General features: G+C 42.9%; 1 protein-coding gene across 1 annotated transcript in view; it reads right to left on the bottom strand.

Annotated features, from left to right (window-relative positions):
• The window catches only part of LOC137372025 (cysteine-rich hydrophobic domain-containing protein 2), a 123055-nt gene that overhangs the window by 31391 nt on the left and 73951 nt on the right, over window positions 1-17713 (bottom strand). Inside the window, exon 3 of the mRNA XM_068035307.1 lies at window positions 2566-2721. Coding sequence (XP_067891408.1) covers window positions 2566-2721 — 156 coding nt within the window. The remainder of the gene's footprint in view (window positions 1-2565; window positions 2722-17713) is intronic.

The raw sequence follows: 17713 nt of genomic DNA, 5'->3' as shown, positions 1-17713 counted from the left end.
GGAATATGGGATTACTGTAGGGGTAGTATAAATGGGTGGTTGTTGGTCGGCACAGACTCCGGGGGCCGAAGGGCCTGTTTCAGTGCTGTATCTCTAAATAAATTAAATAAATAAATAAATAGTCTATTATATGCAGTGCTGTGCCAGAGGTGCTTCTTACTGGAGCTAATAAAATTACTCAATTAGTTTAATTTGTGATGTTGCTGCTGGCTACAAATGCACAGATTTAACACATTTCATAAACAAAGCAATCTGGAGAATTTAGGAAAAATGAATGCAATTTTCGGAGCTTACATCAACTTTCTTCTGTCCTCACACAAAGCTTCATTTACAGCTCTCATCTCAGTATGCTACTTGAACATCTGTGAGGTTGAGATATAAAAAAGACTCCAACCTCATAATACACAGGCTATTTTGAACTACTCAAACTTTGCTGGGCACTTGCCAAAAAATTCCTTGAAGCAGGATCCCATACCCATAGAATTCAAATTAAAAAGATCAGCTCTGGGAACAAAACTTTTTTTTTTAAATTACATATTGAGGTTGAGTTTTAAACAACCCCCCCCACCCCCAAGAACAGGATGGTTACGGCCTGGTGAAATATTAAAACATTAAAAATCTCAAACCTGACTCCAACCCGCCCACTTCTGGGTTAATGGGGGCAGGACAAGGAGCAGCAGCCAAACTGCTCTCAGTAAGTGGGTTGGTCATTTAAATATTTTCATGAGGCTGGCAGCCTCAGATTTACCCTTGTAACCCTGGCCAGTCGGGCTTCCTGGGAAACCCAACAGCTGAAGAGAGGAGAGGACAGCTTCAAGGAGAAGGTCTGTATCTTTACAGCATTGCTTACAGGCAAGGAGAAGGGCTGTTGCCCCTCTGCCTCCCAAGTTTAGCCTCTTACCTTGGCTAAGAACCACCCCCCCACCCCCCGCCAATACAAAGATATGCTCCCACTCCGCTGGGGCTAAAAATCAGAACCTCCTAAGGATTGGGGATCGGACACTCCCAGCCCCCAGCTACAGGCTTCCTGTCTGTGGCTGCGGCCTGCTCTGAAGTGCTCCCTGCCGACTAAGTCAAGCTGTCCATCAGGCTGACTTCTGGACGGGCATCCTGGCAAAATAAAAATACGCACGCTGTGGAGTCAAAAATCCACAGCATGCGGGGAAACCCGAATTTCCAGGTTTTCCGTTTGAAACTCCGCACTCCCTGCCCAAGCAACCCATCCGTCAAGATCGGGCCAGAGTTTTTGGAAAGATTTCCCCCCAAATTCCCACACTAGCTTAATCAAAACAAACCAAATGAACACTTGAAAGAAATTTAACAAGAACCTTTCTTTAAAAAAATAAAGGATTTTTACACTTACAATTTACCATAACTTTTGAATACTGGCTAATCTTATATACTTCATGTACAGCAGTATTCAAGAAAATCTGATAACTTATCATCCAAGGTACTTTATAATTTAGATTAACTATACTATTGCAGACCATGAATCCTAAGATATTCAGTTGCTGATGTGTAGGACAGCAGTGTTGTGTTGCACTGTCACAATACTATTGCCCAAAAGTAAAAATCAAAGCACTAGAGTCATATTACCACAAAACCAATTTTTTTATGCAAAGTTTGTTTGAGTATGTATATTACTATACAGTTCAATCTACAATCAGTACATGTCAGAAGAAAACACTGAATACAAAACTTTATTTTTATCTGCTTTAGTGGCAATGCCCAATGAACACTAACATCAGTTTAAAGGGTACTTGGATAGAGTTTTTCTGCTGATGGATTTTGGGATATCCATATACCTTTTGTTGAAAGGTCAAACTGAAAATTATCTACATAATTTAACACAGTATCCTTATAAACCAATTTCAACCTCCTTTAAATTCTGGACGTCATCCAAGGTTAGGCTCAACAACAGACTTCACTAAAAGCCATCATTTCCAACACTGATCCGATTTTACTTCTGTGATTGAAAACTGATTTATACAGTAGATGTAAACTCAATTCTAAGTGGTGATATAAGTGTTTAATTGCTTTAACGCACCTCAGTTTTGCAAAATACTTTCGTTCTTAATCCTGATTTGGAGCAAGATGAGAAAAAGGTTTCCATGATTACCAAAATACAATTACAAATTATTCTGTCTTCCAAAAACAGTAATCCCAATTTGAAATCAGTTCAGACTACTGGGATGAAAGCCTCTTTCTGCTTACCCAAAGAGCTTTGTGTGAAATTAGTTTAGATAGCCTCAACCCAGTGCCTGGTGGGCACAAGTCACAAAACTACACCTAATTTAGCAATAAACAGCACAATTTCATAGAGGATAATTAACTGTGGAAAATGTCACACTGATGAAAGTAGAAGTGCTCTTTGGGGTTGGGATTGAGTGCAGGGAGCTTTTTACTCTGTATTTTATCAGTCTATAACTGGCCTGGGAGTATTTGATGCTGACTTTCGAGAATCAGTTCCATTCAATAGCTTACATTCTTCACCTTGGATTCAGCATAAAATTCGATGTTGACCAAGTGAGTTGAAGATACATTAAAGACTTCAAGAAAACTTACTCTTTTACTGAGACAGATTACTGGCCACATGCTGCAGCCCAAGGTACAACAGCAGCACAAGCAGCCACAGAGCAGCCATCGCACGTTGACAGGAAGATTCTTCTTTAAACAGCTGTTAACCCGGCTAATGCTGGCCTTGAATTCCTCTGGTGCAACCTGTTGAAGCAAAATAGTTGAAAACATAATGGGCTGATTCAAAAGTTTTCCAAGTACTACAAATGGTAGCAATTATTGCATTATACATGCTAGCTTTTAACCCTTAGGCACCTGGGAAGTTCAGGGAAATTACCATCTTCCTGAGTTAGATAGTTTTGTAAGTTTCCAGCACACATTCTGCAATGCTGAAACACTTATAAGTATTATGGTTAGGCAAATGCCAAAAATACCTTTATTACTGTAAAATGAACGATAAACTAAGTAAAACAAAACACTAGTTAAAGTAGTTAAGAAGGCATATTTGTCTCACTCCAGTAACATTTACTGCTGCCAGCAGTTTGGAGAATCAGTTTATTCTAACCAACTACAAATCTTGTTACTACAAAAACCTGCATTTATATACCACCTTCAGTGTATTAGAAAGCAACCCAAGGCAGTTCACAGAAGTGGAATCAGACAGGAGGAGATCTCAGGGGTGGTGGTGGTCCAAAAACTAGATCAAAGATGTGGCTCTGAAAGAGTATTTTAAAAAGGAGACGGTGGATTGAGGGGAGAAGTTGAAAAACTGCATTCCAGAGCATGCCGCGTAGATGGTTGAAGGCAATGCTGAGGAGGATGTACAAGATGCAGAATTGAAAGCGCAAAATTCTTGAAGGATTGTAGGGCTGCAGCAGCAACAACTTGTATTTATATATAGCATCGTTAACATAGAAAAATCAAAGACATTTCACAAGAGTTACTGAACAATATTGGACACCAAGCCACACAAGGAAATATTACAGAAGATGATCAAAGGCTAGGTTAAAGTGATAGGTTTTACAAAGTGATTCTTGACAACAGTCGGCCGCTGATGTCATCAGACTGCACCAAGCTGCGCACATGCGCAAACGGGTTCCTGCTCTCTGCGTGTGCACGGCATTCTGCATTGCCAGGACTGGTTGGCACATGCGCAGATGACATCATCGCGTAACGTGGGGGAAGAGAGCAGCCACTTGCTCTCCCCCACCCCACCCTGCCAGCTCTCTCCGGCCATCGTATGCTGCCATAGGTTTACGTTGCCTTTCTGTGATTATTTGAGCAGCGCCATCTTTAGTCCTGGCAGCTGCCTGAACGCCACAGACTGACGTTTTAGTGGAACAGGCTGCATTTGCACATGTGCCAGTGCAGCACCACCTAGTGGTTGCGCTGTCAGCAAACGCAGCCTAGGTTTTAAGGAGTGTCTTAAAAGGAGGAAAGCGAGGTAGAGGGGTGGAGAGGTTTAGGAGGAAATTCCACAGCATAGGACCTTGGCAGCTGAAGGCATAGCCACCAATGGTGGAGCAATTAAAATCAAGAATGCTCAAGTGGCCAGAGTCGGAGGAGTGCAGATATCTCAGAGGGCTGTAGGGCTAGAGGAGATTACAGAAATAGGGATCGGTAAAGATATGGAGCTATTTGAAAAGGATAGGAATTTTAAAAATGGAGGCATCGCTTAACGAGGAGCCAATGTAGGTCAGTGAGCACAGGCTTGATGTGTGAACGAGACTTGATGTGAGTTAGGACAATGGCAGCAGAGTTTTGGATGACCTCAAGTTTATAGAGGGTAGAACTTGGGAGACTGGCCAGGAGTACATTAGAATAGTCAAGTCTGGAGGTAACAAAAGCATGGATGAGGGATTCAGCAAATGAGTTGAGGCAGGTGCAGAGTTGGGCAATGGCGTGGAAGTGCAAATAGGCGGTTTTAGTCATGGCACAGATGCGTGGTCAGAAGCTCATCTCAGGTGGTTGGTTTGGGGTTCAAATATGACAGTAAGGTTTCAAAAAGTCTAGTTCAGCCTCAGACAATTGCCAGGAAGAGGGATGTAGTCAGTGGCTAAGTAACTGAATTTGTGGCAGGGACCAAAGAGAATGACTTTGGCCATCCCGATATTTAGCTGCAGGATACTTCTGCTCATCCAGTGCTGGATGTCAGACAAGCAGCCTGACAATTTAGGGAAGTGGAGGAGTTGAGAAAGGTGGTGGTGTGGTCGAGCTGGGTGCCATCAGACTTTGTGGAAACTGTCACTGTGTTTTCAAATAATGTCACTGAGGGGGGAATGTAGATGAGAAATAGGAGGAGGCCAAGGATAGATCCTTGGGTGACACCTGGCATAATGGTGTTGCAGTGAGAAACAAAACCATTTCAGGTGATTCTCTGGCTAAGACTCAATAGAAAGGAATGGAATTAGATGACAACAGTCCCACCCAGCTGGACAACAGTGTAGAGGTGTTGCAGGAGGATGGTGTGGTCAACCCTGTCAAAGGCTGCAGGCAGATCAAGAAGGACAAGGAAGAATAGTTTACCTTTACCACAGCTACGTAGGATGTCATTTGTGACTTTGTTACCAATTTGGGAGGTGACACCATGTTCAAGGAGTTTTTGAAAAGGAAAGGAAGTTGTAGATGGGGTGGTAGTTTGCAAGGATGGAGCAGTCAAGGGTTGTTTTTTTCGAGAGGGGTGATGAAGGAAATTTGGAGAGGGGACAGTACCTGGGGAGAGACAGCCATTAACAGTATCAGCTAACATGGAAGCCAGGAAGGGAAGTTAGGTGACAGCAGTTTAGCTGGAATAGGGTTAAGGGAGCAGGATGCGAGTTTCAGGAACAAAATGAGCTCAGAGAGGGCATGAGGGACGATTGGAAAAACAAAAAGAGAAAGATGAAAGTTCAGTGCTAGAGCAGATAGCAATTCTAGAAGAAGTCTGGCACAGTGGGTGAGGAGAGGAAGGGAAACAGCAGAGTCAGCTGACTGGATGGTCTTGATTTTGCTGACAAAGAAGTCCATGAGCTCTTCACACTTGTTGGAAACAAGGATGGAGTGGAGAGGGGGATAAGATGGTTTGAAGTACAGAAAAGCAGCCAGGGGTTATCTTTGAATTCCAGGATGATCCTGGAATATTGAACAGCTTTCGCAGACAAAAGAAAGGAGGATCAGATAGTGCTTTACCCGGTCAAGCCAGCTGGTGGAGAAGACTAAATGCATTGTCCATGTCTCTGGGACTTAAGGGAGCAGAAATGAAGGCTGTACCAGGAGACAACTAGGGTGCAAGAGAGTAATAGTTTTAATACGGACAAGGGCAAAGGGGAGATTAGGGTGCGGTTAAGCAGATGCATTAATACCATGGTGAATGGAGGGCCAGAGGGGAGATAGTTGGGATTTTGAAAGAGAAGTTGTAAGTGAATTGGGAGAATGTTTATTCCATGAGTGGACACAGATGAAAAAAAGGTTTGAAGGGGGAAGCATGATGTGGGTGTAGAGCAATACAAGGAAGAGATCAGAGATGGCCTCATCTACGACTGACATGGCATTGAGAGTAGCAACGCCACGCGAGATGGCAAGATCAAGGCAAGGACAAGGGAAAAGAAAATATGAATGCAAGCTGGCGAGAAACAAAGGCGGACGGTAAAAGCTTCTTTAGGTATGTGAAAAGGAAAAGATTAGCAAAGACAAATGTAGGTCCATTAAAGGCAGAAACAGGAGAATTTATAATGGAGAATAGGGAAATGGCAGAGAAACTAAGCGAAGCGAATAAACTAAAGAAAACTAACAGTCTGTCTTCATGGAGGAAGATTCAGAAAATCTCCCAGAAATACTAGGGAACTAAGGGACTTGTGAAAATAAGGAACTGAAAGAAATTAATAAAGAGGTAGTACTTGAAGAATTAACTGGATTGAAGGTTGATAAATCCCCTGGACCAGAGGAGCTCCAACCCAGAGTGCTGAAGGAGGTGGCTATAGAGACTGTGGATGCATTAATTGTCTTTCAAAACTCTACAGATTCTGGAAAAGTTCCTGCAGATTGGAAAGTAGCAAATGTAACCCCACTATTTAAGAAAGGAGGGAGAGAGAAAGCAGGGAACTACAGAACTGTTAGTTTGACATTAGTAGGGAAAATGTTGGAATTTATTATAAAGGATGTGATAACTAGACACTTAGAAAATAATGATATGATTGGGTAGAGTCAGCATGGATTTATGAAAGGGAAATCATGTTTGACAAACCTGTTGGAGCTTTTTCTGAGAATGTTACTTGTACCAAAGATAAAGGAGAACCAGTGGATGTGGCGTATTTGGATTTTCAAAATGTTTTTGATAAGGTCCCACATAGGAGGTTAGTAAACAAAATTAGAGCACATGGTATTGGGGGTAATATACTGGTATGGATTGAGAATTGGTTAACAGACAGAAAGCGGAGAGTAGGAATCAACGGGTCATTCTCAGGATGGCAGGCTGTTACGAATAGGGTACCACAAGGATCAGTGCTGGGGCCACAGTTGTTCACAATTTGTATAAATGATTTGGATGTGGGGACCAAATGAAATATTTCAAAATTTGTTGAGGACACAAAACTAGGTGAGAATTTCAGTTGTGAGGAGGATGCAAGGAGGCTTCAAGGGGACTTGGATAGGCTAAGTGAATGGGCAAGAACATGGCAGATGGAATATAATGTGAAAAGGTGTGAAGTTATCTGCTTTGGTAGAAAAAAACAGAAAGACAGATTATTTCTTAAATGGAGGGGGTCTGGGAAGTGATGATTTCCAAAGGGACCTAGGTGTCCTTGTTCATGAGTCACTAAAAGCCAGCATGCAGGTGCAGCAAGCAATTAGGAAAGCGAATTATATGTTGGCCTTCATCGCAAGGGGTTTTTGAGTACAAGAGTAAAGAAATCTTGCTGCAACTGTATAGAGCCTTGGTGAGACCACACCTGGAGTATTGTGTACAGTTTTAGTCTCATCTAAGAAAGGATATACTTGCCATAGAGGAAGCACAAAGGAGGTTCACCAGACTATCCCTGGGATGGAGGGATTGACTTATGAGGAGAGACTGAGGAAACTGGGCCTATCTTCTCTAGAGTTCCGAAGAATGAGAGGTGATCTCATTGAAACTTACAAAATTCTTACAGGGCATGACAGGATGGATGTAGATAGCGTACGAGAGTTTCCATATTTGTTTTTAAAACCTGGAATCTATATTTTTAAATCTGAAGAGGCTGAATTTAGGGTTTTTTTTTAAAAAGGAGGTTCAACAAAAGGTTGACGAGTAAAAAAGCTTTTACTGGAAAGCATGTGATTTTAAGTAAACATAGCGGGGGTTTGACTTAATAACTATTCTGTGTTGTGGCAAGACAGATATTTATGAATAGCACGGGACTGGCTTGGGAAAAAAGTTTAGTTTCATTTTGAACTGTTAAAAGCCAGTGGATTTGAACTAAAGGAGGCACTTGGAATCTGCATATGGACCTGCCAGGAGATAAGAAAAAAAGATAACTGTTCACTCTCTTTGAAGAATCCCTGCTCTTGAAAACCAAAAGCCTGTATGAAGTTGTACTCTTGCCTTCCCTTCAATATTTTGAAGAACTCCTGAATGTTTGCAGCAAACTTGCATCTTTAAAAAGGACTGTGCAACGAATGTGAGAGAACCAGCGCCTTTGTTGCTGCACACCCGATGGAATACCTATGTGAAGCACTCAAAGAAATTCAACTACAAAACACAAACCAAAACAAACTCTTCATCAACATCACCTGGAAAGATTCCTCGTGGCAGCCCTATTCAACTTTGGGACACCTCACCAAAACAAAGGACTTACATATTAATCAGTTTTTTTTTATTCCTTCCATTTCTTAGTAACAGCTGTAAACTATTTTTTTTTCCCCTGGTTAATCAGTTTTTGGATGTATGCGCGTGTGCGAGGGCCTGGATAAAAATACGGAGCTTTAATATTTCAAATCACGTATATATTTACTTCATTATTGGTGAAGACTTGGTTTAAAATAAACAGATAATTTTGTTGTTCAGTAAAGAAACCTGGTTGGTGTGCTTTATTCTGGGGAAAAATAGAGTATCTAATTGGCTGTTTCGGTAAGTGGGAAAATTTGATATGTTGTGACCTGTGGAGAAGTGGGACTGCATTAACACTGCACTCCTCCCACGTCGGTCATAACATATTAATTGGGGGCTCGTCCAGGATTAGCCCCAAAACCGACAATGTTCATTTGTAAGTGGGGTAATAGTAATTGAAAAAGGAAAATAAAAGAACCAGGTTTCTTGGATAGGTGGTGGCGTAGTGGCATTATCGCTGGACTAGTAACCCAGAGTATTTCTCTGGGGACATGAGTTCGAATCCCACCACAGCAGAAGGTGGAATTTGAATTTAATTAATAAATCTGGAATTAAAAGCTAGTCTAATGATGGCCATGAAACCATTGTCGATTGTTGTAAAAACCTATCTGGTTCACTAAGGTCCTTTAGGGAAGGAAATCTGCTGTCCTTACCTGGTCTGGCCTACTTGTGACTCCAGACCCACAGCAATGTGGTTAACTCTTACACGCCCTCTGAAATGGCCTAGCAAGCCACTCAGTTGTACCTAACCGCTACGAAGTCAATAAAAAGGAATGAAACTGGACAGACCACCCGGCATCGACCTAGGCACCGGAAACAACAATGGCAAACCCAGCCCCGTCAACCCTGCAAAGTCCTCCTTACTAACATCTAGAGGCTTGTGCCAAAGTTGGGAGAGCTGTCCCACAGACTAGTCAAGCAACAAGCTGACATTGTCATACTCACGGAATCATACCTTACAGACAATGTCCCAGATACTGCCATCACCATCCCCGGGTATGTCCTGTCCCACCGGCAGGACAGACCCACCAGAGGTGGTGGCACAGTGGTTTACAGTAGGGAGGGAGTTGCCCTGGGAGTCCTCAACATCGACTCCGGACCCCATGAAGTCTTATGGCATCAGGTCAAACATGGGCAAGGTAACCTCCTGCTGATTACCACCTACTGCCCTCCCTTAGCTGATGAGTTAGTACTCCTCCATGTTGAACACCACTTGGAGGAAGCAGAGGGTGGCAAGGGCACAAAATGTACTCTGGGTGGGGGACTTCAATGTCCATCACCAAGAGTGGCTCGGTAGCACCACTACTGACCGAGCCCTAAATGACATAGCTGCTAGATTGGGTCTGCGGCAGGTGGTGGGGGAACCAACATGAGGAAAAAAAACATACTTGACCTCATCCTCACCAATCTGCCTGCCGCAGATGCTTCTGTCCATGACAGTATTGGCAGGAGTGACCACCGCACAGTCCTTGTGGAGACGAAGTCCCGCCTCCACATTGAGGATACCATCCATCGTGTTGTGTGGCACTATCACCGTGCTAAATGGGATAGATTTCGAACAGATCTAGCAATGCAAAACTGGGCATCCATGAGGTGCTGTGGACCATCAGCAGCAGCAGAATTGTACTCAACCACAACCTGTAAATCATGGCCTGGCATATCCCCCACTCTACCATTACCATCAAGCCAGGAGACCAACTGTGGTTCAATGAAGAGTGCAGGAGGGCATGCCAGGAGCAGCACCAGGCATACCTCAAAATGAGGTGTCAACCTGGTGAAGCTACAACCCAGGACTACTTGCACGCCAATCTGCATAAGCAGCATGTGATAGACAGAGCTAAGCGATCCCATATCCAACAGATCAGATCTAAGCCCTGCAGTCCTGCCACATACAGCCGTGAGTGGTGGTGAACAATTAAACAATTAACTGGAGGAGGTGGCTCCACAAATATCCCCATCCTCAATGATGGGGGAGCCCAGCACATCAGTGCGAAAGATAAGGCAGAAGCATTTGCAACAATCTTCAGCCAGAAGTGCCGAGTTGATGATCCATCTCGGCCTCCTCCTGAAGTTCCCAACATCACAGATGCCAGACTTCAGCCAATTCGATTCACTCCGCGTGATATCAAGAAATGACTAAAGGCATTGGATACTGCAAAAGCTATGGGCCCTGACAATATTCCAGCAATAGTACTGAAGACCTGTGCTCCAGAACTTGCTGCGCCCCTAGCCAAGCTGTTCCAGTACAGCTACAACACTGGCATCTACCCTGCAATGTGGAAAATTGCCCAGGTATGTCCTGTACACAAAAAGCAGGACAAGTCCAACCTGGCCAATTACTGCCCCATCAGCCTACTCGTAATCATCAGTAAAGTTATGGAAGGTGTCATCAACAGTGCCATCAAGCGGCACTTGCTTAGCAATAACCTGCTCAGTGACGCTCAGCTTGGGTTCCACCAGGGCCACTCAGCTCCTGACCTCATTACGGCCTTGGTTCAAACATGGACAAAAGAGCTGAATTCAAGAGGTTGGTGAGAGTGACTGCCTTAACATCAAGGCAGCATTTGACTGAGTATGGCATTAAGGAGCCCGAGCAAAACTGAGGTCAATGGGAGTCAGGGGGAAAACCCTCTGCTGGCTGGAGTCATACCTAGCACAAAGGAAGGTGGCTGTGGTTGCTGGAGGTCAATCATCTGAGCTCCAGGACATCACTGCAGGATTTCCTCAGGGTAGTGTCCTAGGCCCAACCATCTTCAGCTTCTTCTTCAATGACCTTCCTTCAATCATAAGGTCAGAAGTCGGGATGTTCGCTGATGATTGCACAATGTTCAGCACCATTCATGACTCCTCAGATACTGAAGCAATCCGTGCAGAAATGCAGCAAGACCTGGACAATATCCAGACTTGGGCTGATAAGTGGCAAATAACATTCGCGCCACACAAGTGCCAGGCAATGACCATCTCCAACAAGAGAGAATCTAACCATCTTCCCTTGACGTTCAATGGCATTATGATTGCTGAATCCCCCACTATCAACATCCTAGGGGCTACCATTGACCTGAAACTGAACTGGAGTAGCCATATAAATACCGTGGCTACAAGAGCAGGTCAGAGGCTCGGAATCCTGAGGTGAGTAACTCAACTCCTGACTTCCCAAAGCCTGTCCACCATCTTCAAGGCACAAGTAAGGAGTGTGATGGAATACTCTCCACTTGCCTAGATGGGTGCAGCTCCAACAACACTCAAGAAGCTCAACACCATCCAGGACAAAGTAGCCCGCTTGATTGTCACCCCAGCTACAAACATTCACCCCCTCCACCACCGACGCATAGTGGCAACAGTGTGTACCATCTACAAGATGCACTGCAGCAATGCACCAAGGCTCCTTAGACAGCACCTTCCAAACCCGCGACCTCTACCAACTAGAAGGACAAGGGCAGCAAATACATGGGAACACCACCACCTGCAAGTTCCCCTCCAAGTCACACACCATCCTGACTTGGAACTATATCGCCGTTCCTTCACTGTCGCTGGATCAAAATCCTGGAACTCCCTTCCAAACAACAATGTAGGTGTACCTACCCCACATGGACTGCAGCGGTTCAAGAAGGCAGCTCACCATCACCTTCTCAAGGGCAATTAGGGATGGGCATTAAATGCTGGCCTGGCCAGTGACGCCTACATCCCATGAATGAATTTTAAAAAAGTCTACACCACTGGAAGCTTTCTGGGGAAGGAGGTGGTTTCCCTCAGTGGCTAACTAAATTTGGTTAAAGAATATAGCAGTTCAATTGGAGGTAGAATTGAAATCAGGTGCTATAAAAGCAGATATAATTGAAGTAATAGCCCAACATTTGAAATTGGAAGATGACGATGACAACTGTAAGTCAGAGGATAGTGCAGTTGAATTAGTTAAAATTCAGTTACAAATGAAACAACTTGAGCAGCAACAAGAAATAGAAAAACCTAAGCTTCAACAGGAAACAGTAAAAGAACTAAGGAAACTTGACAAGAAAAAAGAAATAGAATTGGAAAGATGTAAGCTTGAATTTCAAAGAGAAAGTGAAAAAGAAGCAAGGGAACTCGAATTAAAAAGATGGAACTAAGGCAAAGCAGTGGTCTTGACTCCAGTGAAAATCCTGGTCAGGAAGAATCTAAATCCAGCGAAAAGCTGCTTAAAATTTATGCAAGCTCTCCCCAAGTTTGAGGAAAGGGACGTAAAGGCATTTTTCATTTCTTTTGAAAAGATAGCCAAACAAATGAAATGGTCAAAGGAAAGCTGGACACTGTTTATGCAAAGCAGGTTGATGGGCAGAGTTCATGATGTTTATACCATGCTTTCTGAAGAGGCTTCTGCAGACTATGAGATGGCAAAAAAGGTTATTCTAGTTGCTTATGTGTTAGTCCCTGAAGCTTACCGACAGAAATTTCAAAACATCCGGAGATTGGCTAGGCAGACTTATACAGAATATGAGAGGGTAAAGTAATGTTGATCGTTGGATACGGGCACTAAAGATGGAAGCCACGTATGAGAACCTTAGAGAACTGATTCTCCTGGAAGAATTTAAAAATTCACTCCCTCCAGTAGTGAGAACTCGTGTAGAAAACGAGAAGGTTTCAAGGGCCAGACAAACAGCGGAAATTGCTGATGATTGTCGGTCACCCCACAAACCCAAGAAGGATAGAAGGTGGGAGAGTGAAAGGAAGGCAAGTAGCCAGGGACAAGAAGGGACAGCTGGGAATGCCCCAGGATCCCCTCCCCAGGCCAGAAAGGAAGGTGCTGAGGGTGGAAGTGAGATCCGCAAGCCGAAGTCTCATCATTGTCAAAGGTGGGACATCTTCGTTCAGAATGCTGGAATTTGCAAGATAAACCCATGGGACTTGTTGGGGTACATAAAGTTAACGCAGAGAAAGGGGCTCTGACCAAGAGTATAGAAGATCAGGCTGTAGCTTTGACGGCAGCTATAAAGCTAAATACAAAAAACAATGTGAGTGTAGGGGTTGAGAATAAGATACCACAAAGTTATAGGGAATTCTTGTCGAAAGGAAAAGTAACTCCTTATCCCTCAAGTGAGGCACGCAAACCTATCGTTAGGGATATAGGAGCCACTCAAACTCTTTTGCTGGGGAAAAGCATAACATTTTCACCAGAGAGCACACTGAATGCTAAAATTTTAGTGAATGGTATTGGCAGGGAACATATACCTGTACCTTTGTATTGGGTGCTCCTGGACTGTGACCTAATGTCTGGAACAGTAACTGTAGGAGTTGTCTACAGTTTGCCGGTAGATGGAATTGACCTACTTCCAGGGAATGATTTGGCTGGAGCAAAAGTATTTGTGACTACGAGAGAAACTGAGAAACCAAGTGAAGCTAAAGAGACAGAAGTTAAAAGAGAAGACTGAGGGGTGACCTGATCGAGGTGTACAAGATTATGAGGGGCATGGACAGGGCGGATAGGGAGCAGCTGTTCCCCTTAGTTGAAGGGTCAGTTACGAGGGGACACGTTTAAGGTGAGGGGCAGAAGGTTTAAGGGGGATTTGAGGAAGAACTTTTTTACCCAGAGGGTGGTGACGGTCTGGAATGCACTGCCTGGGAGAGTGGTAGAGGCGGGTTACCTCACATCCTTTAAAAGTACCTGGATGAGCACTTGGCACGTCATAACATTCAAGGCTATGGGCCAAGTGCTGGCAAATGGGATTAGGTAGACAGGTCAGGTGTCTTTAATGCATCGGTGCAGACTCGATGAGCCGAAGGGCCTCTTCTGCACTGTATTATTCTGTTCCAGTAACGCGAGCAGCGGCTAAAGAAGTTCCATTGTCAGAGGTAAAATTGGCACCACAGACAGGAAGCCGAATATCTGAGACGGAGACTTTCACTGGGGATTTATAAAATCTAAATAAATGTTTAATAAGTCATCTCTGATCACAGCTCAGCAAGCTGATCCATAGTTAAATAAAATGGGACAATCAGCTGTGACAGGAGCTCCAGAAGGCTATTATGTTAAAGATGGGGTTCTGATGAGGAAATGGAGACCGCCTCACAGACCTGTTGACGAAGAGTGCACAGTTGTTTGACAGATAGCAGTACCGCCCAAGTACCACCGGGAATTATTATAGTTAGCACATGAAATTCCTATAGCAGGACATATGGGGATCTGGAAGACCAACTCATGTACAAGTCAATATTATTACTGGCCAGGTCTTTCTAATGACGTGGTGCAATTTTTTGAAACATGCCATATGTGCCAGGCTGTGGGAAAACGGCAACCTGCCATAAAACCAGCACCTCTAATTCCCATACCAGTTATTGGGGAACCATTTAGTAGGGTGTTGGTAGACGGTGTAGGACCCTTGCCGAAAACAAAAGCAGGACACCAATACATACTCACTATCATGGATATGGCTACTGGATTCCCAGAGGCCATTCCCTTGAGGACAATTACTGCTAAGGTAGTGGTAGACAAGTTAACCCAATTCTTTACTCAATATGGATTACCAATTGAAATTCAGTCAGATCAAGGTTCCAATTTTACGTCTAAAATATTTCAAGAAGTTAGGGGTAATTTGGGTATGACACAGTTAAAGTCTTCAGCATACCACCCACAAATACAGACAGCTTTAGTAAAAGTACAATCAAATCCTCAAAACAATGATCAGGGCATACTGTCATGAATAACCCCGTGATTGGGATAAAGAGCTCGACTTTCTTTTATTTGCCACTAGAGATTCACAGGTTTTAGTCCTTTTGAATTACTTTACGGATATGAGACAAAAGGTCCTCTAAAATTAATCAAGGAAAGGTTTTCAGAACAGAGGGATGAATCTTCTGTATTAGATTATGTATCTGTGTTCGGGAACGAGCTTGCAATGTTGCTCAGGAACACCATAAAACCTCCCAAACCACTATGAAAATATGGACAGGCAAGCATGCAAAGACCCGAACATTTCAACCAGGGGATGAAGTGTCAGTATTATCACCTTTATAGGATGAATCATTAAAAGCACGGTTCAGTGGTCTGTATAAAGTGATCAAAAGAATTGGTAAGGTAAATTATTTTATTGACACCCTAGTTTGCTGGAAAAAGAATTGACCGTGTCATATCAACATGTTAAAAAAATTATCGCCGGGAGGACAAGCAAGCACAGGTATGTCAGGTAGCAGGGACAGTTAAGAATGGCAGGGATAGTGAGGATGAGGCAGAAGTAGGCCTAGACAATTTTCAAATTGAACTTCCTATAGGCTAATACTGAATTGCTAGGAAGATTGGACACTTTGCTTTCATATTTAGAGGCAGAACAACGAGAAGATCTAACAAGGCTACTTACAGACTCTTTTAAATGCTGTGAGGATAAAGCAGGATGGACAACCTTAGCCACACATGATGTGGATGTAGGGGAATCCGTTCCTATAAAACAGTATCCTTACCGTTTAAGTCCAGAGAAACAGGCTCAAGTAAAAGCAGAAATCCAACACAGGCTGGAAAACCACCTAATCGAACCCAGTCAAAGCAGCTGGAGTTCACCAATAGTATTAGTGCATAAACCTGACCATTCAACCAGACTTTGTATAGACTACAGGAAAGTTAATGCAGTAACAAAGGCAGACTCCAACCCAATCCCTCGCTTGGAAGACTCTATTGAGTGTGGGCAGTGCCGATGTTTCTTACAAAGATAGATTTGTTAAAGGGATACTGGCAAGTTCCTTTAACATCCTGAGCTAAATAAATATCAGCTTTTGTCACACCAGTCTTTACCTGTGCCGAGTGATGCCATTTGGGCTAAAAAATGGCCTAGCAACCTTTCAGAGATTAATGGGTCAAGTGGTAGCCAGTGTTCGTAACTGTGTAGTTTAACTTCCTGATGTGCTGGTCTAGAATGACACTTGGAAGGAACACTTGAAATAACAGGGGGGCTCTATTTGGAAGGTTGCAATTGGCTGATTTGGCTAACCTTTGTGGAAAAATTTGAAACCCAGAATGCCGGAATATTCTGATGGAGTTTACTGTTGCAGCCCTATCACTTAAGGATCGTCCACATTTCGGCAAAAAATGTTATTGCAGAGGCACTTTCGCGAATCTAACTTTGTTGAGTTATAGGAGTGCAAAGATGGTACAAAGCAAGATTGTATTAACTACAAGAGTGAATGGGGGCATGAGTGAATGTGTTTAAAATGTTTCAACTTCTGTTTTTTTATATATTATAATGAAACGCATTCAAAAATGGCGTTTCAGTTCTCCAAGGGCAGAGATGTTACGAGAGGTTCCAGATTTGTTATTAAAACTTGGAATCTATATTTTTAAATCTGAAGAGGGTGAACTTTGGGTGTTTTCTTTTTTAAAAAGGAAATTCAACAAAAGGTGGACCAGTAAACAAGTTTTTACTGGAAAGCATGTGATTTCAAATAAATATAGCAGGAGGTTTGACTGAGAGCTGTTCTGTGTTGTGACAATTCAGAATTTATGATCATGGGACTTGCTTGGAAAAATGTTTTGCTTGCTTTTGAACTATTAAAAGCCAGTGGGTTTGGACTAAAGGAGACACTTGGAATCAGCATATGGACCTGCCAGGAGATAAGAAAAAAAGTAGATAATTGTTAACTCTTTGAAGAATCCCTGCTCTTGAAAACCAAAAGCCTTTTTGAAGTTGTACTCTTGCCTCCTATATTTTGAAGCACTCCTGAATGTTTGCAGAAACCTTGCATCTTTAAAAAGGACTTTGCATCGAATGCGAGAACAGACAACTTTGCTGCTGCACACCGGATGGAAGATTTATGTGAAGCCTTCTGTAGTTGAATTTCTTTGAAAGCCTTCCAAAACAGACTTATCAACATCGCCTAGAAAGATTCCTAGTGGCAGCCCTATTTGACTTTGGGACACCTCACCAAAACAAAGGACTTCCATATTCAGTATGTGTCTTTTTTTATTCCTTCTATTGCTTTAACAGCTGTAAACAATTTTTATCCCCCCAGTTAACCAGTTTTTGGATGTATGCATGAGGGCTAGGGTAAAAATACGATGCTTTAATATTTCAATTTGCGTATATATTTACTTCATTATTGGTTAAAACTTGGTGGATAATAGACGGATAATTTTGTTGTGAATTAATGAAACCTGGTTGGTGTGCTTTATTCTGGGGAAAAATAGAGTATCTAATTGGCTGTTTCAGTAAGTGGGAAAATTTATTGATATGTTGTGACCTGTGGAGAAGTGGGACTGAACTAACAGTGCACTCCTCCCGCCTCGGTCGTAACATTAGTGTAAGATTTGGTTACTCAAAGTTACTAACCAGAATGCTAATTGTTAAAATCTAGCTATTATAAACTAGCAACTAACTTATCATAAACTAACATTTATAG

The sequence above is a fragment of the Heterodontus francisci genome, chromosome 1 (genome assembly GCF_036365525.1).
Source record: "Heterodontus francisci isolate sHetFra1 chromosome 1, sHetFra1.hap1, whole genome shotgun sequence".
In the NCBI taxonomy this organism is placed as follows: Eukaryota; Metazoa; Chordata; class Chondrichthyes; order Heterodontiformes; family Heterodontidae; genus Heterodontus; species Heterodontus francisci.
The sequence above is the reverse complement of the archived record's forward strand: the minus strand, read 5'-3'. Positions and strand labels throughout refer to the sequence as shown.